General features: G+C 34.9%; 1 protein-coding gene across 1 annotated transcript in view; it reads right to left on the minus strand.

Moving 5' to 3' along the window:
• Nucleotides 1-5,486: 5,486 nt before the first annotated feature.
• Nucleotides 5,487-9,970, minus strand: part of slc38a8a (solute carrier family 38 member 8a) — a 12,626-nt gene continuing 8,142 nt past the window's right edge. Inside the window, exons 6-10 of the mRNA XM_027284792.1 lie at nucleotides 8,601-8,715; nucleotides 7,877-8,024; nucleotides 7,580-7,782; nucleotides 7,323-7,374; nucleotides 5,487-6,059 (exon numbers count right to left, since the gene is read on the minus strand). Of these exons, the coding sequence (XP_027140593.1) occupies nucleotides 5,957-6,059; nucleotides 7,323-7,374; nucleotides 7,580-7,782; nucleotides 7,877-8,024; nucleotides 8,601-8,715 (621 nt within the window). The 3' untranslated portion in view covers nucleotides 5,487-5,956. The remainder of the gene's footprint in view (nucleotides 6,060-7,322; nucleotides 7,375-7,579; nucleotides 7,783-7,876; nucleotides 8,025-8,600; nucleotides 8,716-9,970) is intronic.

The following is a 9,970-nucleotide window of genomic DNA, read 5'->3' on the forward strand; positions in this document are numbered from 1 at the left end:
AATCTTTCTAAGAATATCTCATTCTTCGGGAAAATAACGATATTTTTTCAGATTTTTGACTTCAGATTTTTTTTTTAAAAATCGATCTTTAAAAAAAACTTGCGATCTTTTTAGAACAGGTCTTTTTCTGGAAATTCCGATCTTTTTTCAGATTTTTTAAAATCTTTCTCAGAAAATGTGTTTTTTTTTTACAGAATATTTGAACTTTGGAAAATTTGCTTTTAAAAAAAGCAATCTTTTTTCCTCAAAATTCTGACTTTCTTAAAATTAATTTAAAAAAATCTTGCCAAAATTGCCTTCTTTTAAAAAAAAAATGCTTTTTTAAAAAGAAATTACGATCTTTTATGAATATCTCATTTTTTTTCTGGAAAATTACGATATTTTTTCAAGTTTTTTTTTTATCTTTCTCAGAAAATGTGTGTTATTTTTTTACAAAAAAAAAGTGTGTTCTTTTTAAAAAAAAATTGCAATTTTAAAAAAAAAGCGATTTTGAAAAAAATTTAATCTTTTTTTTGAATATCTCATTCTTTCCTGGAAAATTACGATCTTTTTTTTCAGATTTTTTAAAAATCTTTCTCAGAAAATTGTGTTGTTTTTTTTACAGAAAATTGACTTTGGAAAATTGCGTTCTTAAAAAAAATTGCGATCTTTTATGAATATTTTTCCAGAAAACTGCAAGTTTTCAGGTTTTTGTTAAATCTTTCTCAGAAAATTGTGGTTTTTTTTATAAATATAAAAAATGGACTTCGGAAATTGCCTTTTAAAAAAAGCAATCTTTTTTCCTCAAAATTCTGACTTTCTAAAATTAATTTAAAAAAAAACTTCTTTCCACAATTGCCTTCTTTTTTTTTAAAAAATGCTTTTTAAAAAAAGAAAATTACGATCTTTTATGAATACTCATTTTTTTCTGGAAATTACGATATTTTTCAGTTTTTTTTTATCTTCTCGAAAATTTGTTGTTTTTTTGTTTTAAAAAAATGGATCTTTAAAAAAAGCGCTCTTGTGAAAAAAAAATTAATCTTTTTTTGAATATCTCATTCTTTTCTGAAAATTACGAATTTTTTCAGATTTTTGACTTCAGAAAATCCGTTCTTAAAAAAATGGCGATCTTAAAAAAAAATTACGATCTTTTTATGAACATGTGTTTTATGGAAAATTCCAATCTTTTTTCAGATTTTTTAAAATCTTTCTCAGAAAATTGCGTTATTTAAAAAAAAAAAGCGATCTTTTGAAAAAAAATGTAAATCTTTTTTATGAATATCTCATTCTTTCTGGAAAATTAGATATTTTTCAGATTTTTGACTTCAGAAAATTGCGTTCTTTTAAAAAATTTCAATCTTTAATAAAAATTGCGATCTTTTTAAACAGGTCATTTTTCCAAAAAAAATGCGATCTTGTTCAGTTTTTTTTTATCTTTCTCAGAAAATTGTTTTTTTTTTTACAAAAAATTTGACTTTGAAAATTGTCTTTTTAAAAAAAACCCTTTTTTTCCTCAAAATTTTGACTTTCTTAAATTTAACTTTTTTTAAAAAAAAGTCAGTCTCTATAAGTCCCCATGTTTAAATGTTCAACTTCACAGCAGAAATAAAAGGCGGGATTTCTGAGTCCTCAAAACTTTGTGTCGGCGCAACACTAACTCACCAGAGTGTTCCTCAAACAGTTACACATTCAAAGTTTTCATATAAAAGTTTTATTCAGTTTATTTTTCATTTACTCATACATGAATACTTCTGAGTATATGCAGCGCTTTCTTTAAACATGCAGGCACAGGAACATCTAAACATCCTCCATCCTCCTCAGTGTCTTATGTTTATGATAAGACAGGTCCAACAGGTCTCTCAATCAGGCCTCCTAATCGATCACAATAAGTGAAATATAATGTTCTTCAAAAAGTTGAGGACAACTGTAGATCAAACTGCAGAAAATCCGTTCAGATCATCTCAGCGTGGAAACAGGCCGACACCACGTGATACTCAAGCTAAAGGAACGAGGGTTTGGTCCCCAGGGTAAAGACCAGAAGGTAGGTAAGTTCTGAGGGACTTCTGGTTGTTCAGGGGTCCACAGTTGACCGGGGCTGTTGAGGGTTCAAGTTAAGGTCGCTCATCACTGGATCACAGCGAGGCACCAAGAACGGTTCAGATCTTTCCGAGCGCCTGCATGACAGCGGTGGGGTGGGCTCTGGCCGAAGATGAACGCTCCACAGAGCAGAGTGATCACCTCCCAAACTGTGAGGCCGACTCTGGAGACGACAAAGGGAACAAGGGAACAGAAATAAAATAAATTAATATATGATAAATAAAGATCTTCTTCAAAATGTATTCATTTTTTAAATGTGTTTCCTGTCCTTTGTAATGCTAAAATACCTTTATAATACTGTACTGGTTTGTAAAATGTGTAAAAAGTATGAATGAACTGAGAAAAAAATCCTGATTTTTAAGGAAAAAGTGATTTTGAGGGGAAAGTCAGAATTTTTGTGAACAAAGGGGAAAAGTCAGAATTAAGGAAACAGTCAGATTTCAAGCAAAAAAAATTTTAAAAAAAAAAGAGAAGATTTGGGGAAAAAAGTCAGAATTTTGAGGAAAAAATTGGGGAAAAGTCAAGTTTTTAAGGAAAAAGTAAAAATGTCAAAAGTATGAATAACGAGAAAAAAAGTCAGAATTTCCAGGAAAATATCACATTTTTAAGGAAAAAAATCAGAATTTTGAGGGAAAAGTCAGATTTGAAAGGTAAGGAAAGAAAACAAATCTACGGAGCCCCTAAAGGGACATGGTGAAAGAAAAAAAAACGGAAGTGTTTCTAGTGCGAACCAGAACTTTTTAGTGGGACCACCAAAAAGTTTCTGGTGCGCACAGAAAGTTCTGGTGCGCACGGGAATTTCTCTGGTGACACGAGAAGTTTCTGGTGCGCACGAGAAAGTTTCTGGTGCGCACCAGAAACACTTCATTTTTTTTCTTTCACACAATGTCCCTTTTTTTTCTTTCACCAGGTCCCTTTAGGGGCTCCGTACAAATCAAGTTTTAAAGAAAAAAAGTAAAAATGTCAAAAGTATAAATTAAATCTGAAAGTCAGATTTTTAAGGGGGAAAAAAGTCAGAATTGAGGAAACAAGTCAGATTTTAAGCAAAAAAATATTTGAGAAAAAAAAAGAATTTTGAGAAAAAATTCAGAATTTGGGGAAATAAGTCAGATTTTTAAGGAAAAAATCTGAATTATGAAAAAAAAATCTTGGGGAAAAAGTCAAAATGTAAAAGTATAAATTAACTGAGAAAAAAAGTCAGAATTTTCAAGAAAAAAGTCAAATTTTGAGGAAAAAGTATTGGAGAAAAAAGTCAGATTTATTCATTATTATTGTATACTAATTAAAAAAATTGACTTTGGGAAAATTGCGTTCTTTTTAAAAAAAATTGCGATCTTTTTTTCCAAAAAACGGCGATTTTTTTCAGTTTTTTTTTTAATCTTATCTTCTCAGAAAATTGTTTTTTTTTTTTTTTACAAAGAATTGACTTCGGAAAATTGCCTTCTTTTTTTAAAAAAAAATGCATTTTTAAAAAAGAAAATTGCGATCTTTTTATGAACATGTCTTTTCTGGAAAATTCCGATCTTTGTACCGATTTTTTTTAATCTTTCTCAGAAAATTGTGTTGTTTTAAAAAAAAATTGACTTCAGAAAATTGTGTTATTTAAAAAAAAATCTTTCTAAATAAAAATGTAAATCTTTTTTATAAACATCCAATTTTTTCTTCTGGAAATTACAATCTTTTTCAGATTTTTTAAAATCTTTCTCAGAAAAATTTGACTTCGGAAAATTGCGTTCTTTTAAAAAAAAATTGGGCGATCTTTTTTTCCAAAAAACTGCGATCTTTTTCAGTTTTTTTTTTTTATCTTTCTCAGAAAATTGTGTTTTTTTCACAAAAAATTTGCGTCGAAAATTGCCTTCTTTTTAAAAAAAAATGCATTTTTAAAAAAGAAAAGTGCGACTTTATGAATGAAATTCTATTTTGGAAAATCCGATCTTTTTTTTTACGGCTCAGAAAATTGTGTTTTGTTGTTTTTTAAAAATTGACTCAGAAAAGGTATTAAAAAAAAATTGCGGTATAAAAAAAAATGGCGATCTTTTTAAAAAAAAATGTAAATCTTTTTAAGAATATCTCATCTTTCGGAAAATTACGATATTTTTTCAGATTTTTGACTTCAGAAAATTGCGTTCTTTTTTTAAAAATTGCAATCTTTAAAAAAAATTGCGATATTTTTATGAACAGTCTTTTCTGTTCCTGGAAAATTCGATCTTCGATCTTTTTTCAGATTTTTTAAAAATCTTTCTCAGAAAATTGTGTTGTTTTTTTTACAGAAAATTTGACTTTGGAAAATTGCGTTCTTTTAAAAAAAATTGCGATCTTTTTATGAATATTTTTTCCAGGAAAAACTGCAATCTTTTCAGGTTTTTTTTAATCTTTCTCAGAAAATTGTGTTGTTTTTTTTTAATATAAAAAATTGACTTCGGAAAATTGCCTTTTAAAAAAAAGCAATCTTTTTTCCTCAAAATTCTGACTTTCTTAAAATTAATTTAAAAAAAATCTTCTTTTCCACAATTGCCTTCTTTTTTTTAAAAAAAATGCTTTTTTAAAAAAGAAAATTACGATCTTTTTATGAATATCATTTTTTTCTGGAAAATTACGATATTTTTTCAGTTTTTTTTATCTTTCTCAGAAAATTTTGTTGTTTTTTTAAAAAAAAAATTGCGATCTTTAAAAAAAAAGCGATCTTTTGAAAAAAAAATTAATCTTTTTTTGAATATCTCATTCTTTCTGGAAAATTACGATATTTTTTCAGATTTTTGACTTCAGAAAATTCCGTTCTTAAAAAAATTGCGATCTTAAAAAAAAATTACGATCTTTTTATGAACATGTGTTTTATTCTTAAAAAAAAATTACGATCTTTTTATGAACATGTGTTTTATGGAAAATTCCAATCTTTTTTCAGATTTTTTAAAATCTTTCTCAGAAAATTGCGTTATTTAAAAAAAAAAAGCGATCTTTTGAAAAAAAATGTAAATCTTTTTTATGAATATCTCATTCTTTCTGGAAAATTACGATATTTTTTCAGATTTTTGACTTCAGAAAATTGCGTTCTTTTAAAAAATTTTCAATCTTTAATAAAAAATTGCGATCTTTTTATAACATGTCATTTTTTCCAAAAAAAATGCGATCTTTTCAGTTTTTTTTTTATCTTTCTCAGAAAATTGTTTTTTTTTACAAAAAATTTGACTTTGGAAAATTGTCTTTTTAAAAAAACCTCTTTTTTTCCTCAAAATTTTGACTTTCTTAAAATTAACTTTTTAAAAAAAAAAGTCAGTCTCTATAAGTCCCCATGTTTAAATGTTCAACTTCACAGCAGAAATAAAAGGCAGGATTTCTGAGTCTCAAAACTTTGTGTCGGCGCAACACTAACTCACCAGAGTGTTCCTCAAACAGTTACACATTCAAAGGTTTCATATAAAAGTTTTATTCAGTTATTTTTTCATTTACTCATACATGACATACTTCATGAGTATATGCAGCGCTTTCTTTTTAAACATGCATGCACAGGAACATCTAAACATCCTCCATCCTCCTCAGTGTCTTATGTTTATGATAAGACAGGTCCAACAGGTCTCTCAATCAGGCCTCCTAATCGATCACACATAAGTGAAATATAATGTTCTTCAAAAAGTTGAGGACAACTGTAGATCAAACTGCAGAAAATCCTGATCAGATCATCTCAGCGTGGAAACAGGCCGACACCACGTGATTACTCAAGCTAAAGGAACGAGGGTTTGGTCCACAGTGGTAAAGACCAGAAGGTAGGTAAGTTCTGAGGGACTTCTTGGTTGTTCAGGGGTCCACAGTTGACCGTGGGCTGTTGAAGGGTTCAAGTTAAGGTCTCGTCATCACTGGATCACAGCGAGGCACCAAGAACGGGTCAGATCTTTCCGAGCGCCTGCATGACAGCGGTGGTGGTGCTCTGGCCGAAGATGAACGCTCCACAGAGCAGAGTGATCACTCCCCAAACTGTGAGGACGACTCTGGAGACGACAAAGGAACAAGGGAAACAGAAATAAAATAAATTAATATATGATAAATAAAGATCTTCTTCAAAATGTATTCATTTTTTAAATATGTTTCTGTCCTTTGTAATGCTAAAATAATCCTTTATAATACTGTACTGGTTTGTAAAATGTGTAAAAAGTATGAATGAATTCTGAGAAAAAAAGTCTGATTTTTAAAGGAAAAATGTGAATTTTGAGGGGAAAGTCAGAATTTTTGTGAACAAAGGGGGAAAAAGTCAGAATTAAGGAAACAAGTCAGATTTCAAGCAAAAAAATATTTTAAAAAAAAGAGAAGAATTTGGGGAAAAAAGTCAGAATTTTGAGGAAAAAATTTGGGGAAAAAGTCAAGTTTTTAAGGAAAAAAGTAAAAATCTCAAAAGTATGAATTAACTGAGAAAAAAAAGTCAGAATTTTCAGGAAAATAGTCACATTTTTAAGGAAAAAAAATCAGAATTTTGAGGGAAAAGTCAGATTTGAAAGGTAAGGAAAGAAAACAAATCAAGTTTTTAAAGAAAAAAAGTAAAAATGTCAAAAGTATAAATTAAATCTGAAAGTCAGATTTTTAAGGGGGAAAAAAGTCAGAATTGAGGAAACAAGTCAGATTTTAAGCAAAAAAATATTTGAGAAAAAAAAAGAATTTTGAGAAAAAATTCAGAATTTGGGGAAATAAGTCAGATTTTTAAGGAAAAAATCTGAATTATGAAAAAAAAATCTTGGGGAAAAAGTCAAAATGTTAAAAGTATAAATTAACTGAGAAAAAAAGTCAGAATTTTCAAGAAAAAAGTCAAATTTTGAGGAAAAAGTATTTGAGAAAAAAGTCAGATTTATTCATTATTATGAAAAAGTATTTGAGAAAAAAGTCAGATTTATTCATTATTATTGTATGCTAATTAAGGAGACGGACCTAAATCAGTCTGAAGGGGTGTGTATTAAATATAGAAATGAAATAAAAACACATGAGAAATAATTAAATATAGAAATACATAAATATATATAAATATAAAATACAGATATAGCCTTTTTCATGATGTATTATTTTATCCGTTTGATTTATTTCTGCATTTATTCATATTGTATCATTTGTTGTCAGTGAGGCAGTGACTGTATTCACACCCTGCACCATCCCCTGTCAAACATTCGTCATGAACTCGATGGTTCAGAGTTCTAATCACGGACTCGTTCTGACCTGAAGGTGGGTACCATAAAGACTGGAGACAGGGGGACCTGCTCGCCTCTCACCTGGTCTTCCAGGACACCGGCTCCGACTGCATGGCGAACATCAAACAGAGTCCTGTGAAGGTGAAGCACAGGTGAAGGTGAAGGTGAAGCACAGGTGAAGGTGAAGCACAGGTGGAGCACAGGTGAAGGTGGAGCACAGGTGAAGCACAGGTGAAGGTGAAGCACAGGTGAAGCACAGGTGAAGGTGGAGCACAGGTGAAGGTGTGACAGGACGAACGCAGCGGACAGAAGGCGTGTCCGTTAAAGCGCAGCGTTACCTGGAAAGATGAAGATGAAGAAGGCGCTGATCCCTCCGATGACGCTGATGACCTTGCTGATGTCGGGTACGAACATGGCGATGAGCAGCGTGGCCGTGATCCACAGCACCGTCAGCACGTAGCGGCTGTGGCTTTCGAAGTCCACCGTCACCGCACCTTCACGCCTCCGCCGCCAGCTCAGCAGGGGGTCCTGGATGACCGACCTGATGAGCAGGACGGAGTGTTTGTGGTCAGTGATCGGGGGTCAGAGGTCGTGGGTACGACTTTATTTAAGTGATGAATTGACGGAGGCCTGACCTGCCCAGCAGCAGGATGATGGGGTAGATGGTGATGATGGAGACTCCGAACAGCAGCCTGGCGACGAGCATCAGGATGTCGTCTCCGGTGTACGACATGAGGATGTCGGCCTTCACGCCCTTTCCGAACGTCAGGTACCCATAAGCCCCTGCAACAAAGGAAATCTCCTCATCCGTCTGAAAAAAAACAAAACTGGCATTTCCAGTCGAACGGCGACCGAGTCGACTGACTCAGCACAAACAGAACGACGACGACACTTTTTACTGGCTGGATTAATCAAGTGAAATGGACCGGGTCTCACAGAACATAACTTAGAGCCGAGCCGAGGAAGCAGCAACTAATTCAAAGTGACTGAAAATGAAATATCACGTTCGCCTGTGCTGCTTTGTTTGTTTGCCAACATGCTGATGATGAAACCTGTCATGCATGGTGTACCAGCGTACTTCAGCATGTTGGCTCAGTTTCACGTGTTTGCTCGTCGATCAAAAGGACAAATTAAAGGTTTGATGGTTATTGGCTTCCTGCAGGTGAACGCCTGAAGGTCAGGGTGGCACTGTTGGAAATGTCAGCGGAGTCACAGTTTGAAGATCTCTAGAAAATATGAGTGCAGTCAGTCCGAGCTGCAATCACACGTGTGGACCAGACGACAGCCATAAACACACTGTAAGTCCTCGGACGCTGACGCTGATCTCCTGATGTGTGGACAGAATCTGAGTGCACACACCTGTGAGAGAGTAGATGATGAGGCAGAAGATCATGGAGACCACGGAGATGAAGACCCAATGAGAGAGCCGCTGGTTCTCCATGCTGCTGTAGATGGCGATGGACGCCTCGTGGCACTAAGACAGACAGACAGACAGACAGACAGACAGACAGACAGACAGACAGACAGACAGACAGACAGGTTGTAGGTCAGAGGATCCAGAGTTCTTATTATTGTCTCTGCTGCTGTGATGCACGGAGATGAGCTGGGGAATTAAATGAAGGCTCTGGGCTCAATGGGGGCGAGTTAAACCATCACAGAGGTCAGGATGCAGACTTCTTGTCCCACTTGATCCCAGCTGCCATCGCCCCGGTTTTAAATCTCCTCTCCTCGCCTCCTCCTCGCCGCCGCCGCTCCTCTCAGGATCTCATCAGCTCTCTTTTCAACCATTTGCAGTGCAATCACTCACACTGAGAGAGAGTGTGTGTGTGTGTGTGTGTGTGTGTGTGTGTGTGTGTGTGTGTGTGTGTGTGTGTGTGTGTACGAGGACATGCATCACGTCCTTTCATTCTTTCCTTTTATTAGATCCCGCCAGCATCCCTCGGGGGTTACCTTGGCAACTCGGGAAGTTAGGCACCAGTCTGTCCTGCTTCAGACTGACGGGCTGATCTCGTCCCCTGCCTCGACATTAAATGTGAAAAGCTCGGTGCAGGTTCTCACGCAGCATGGCGGCTCCAGGCTGTGCCAGCCGGCTGACCCTTACACCGAGAGAGTCCAGGTCCTAAAGATTACTGAGGAAACCCGCTGTGACATAAAACCAGGTACTGCATCCAGACAAATCCCAAAAATCACTTTCGTCTCTCGTCATTCATACTCCTCACACAGAACTATGTCCAGCTGTAGAGGACAGATGTGTCATGTCCAGCTGTAGAGGGACAGATGTGTCATGTCCAGCTGTAGAGGGACAGATGTGTCATGTCCAGCTGTAGAGGACAGATGTGTCATGTCCAGTTGTAGAGGACAGATGTGTCATGTCCAGCTGTAGAGGACAGATGTGTCATGTCCAGCTGTAGAGGGACAGATGTGTCATGTCCAGCTGTAGAGGACAGATGTGTCATGTCCAGCTGTAGAGGGACAGATGTGTCATGTCCAGCTGTAGAGGACAGATGTGTCACGTCCAGCTGTAGAGGACAGATGTGTCATGTCCAGGTATAGAGGACAGATGTGTCATGTCCAGCTGTAGAGGGACAGATGTGTCATGTCCAGCTGTAGAGGGACAGATGTGTCACGTCCAGCTGTAGAGGGACAGATGTGTCACGTCCAGCTGTAGAGGACAGATGTGTCACGTCCAGCTGTAGAGGACAGATGTGTCACGTCCAGCTGTAGAGGAC

This window comes from Larimichthys crocea, chromosome XII (assembly GCF_000972845.2).
Source record: "Larimichthys crocea isolate SSNF chromosome XII, L_crocea_2.0, whole genome shotgun sequence".
In the NCBI taxonomy this organism is placed as follows: Eukaryota; Metazoa; Chordata; class Actinopteri; family Sciaenidae; genus Larimichthys; species Larimichthys crocea.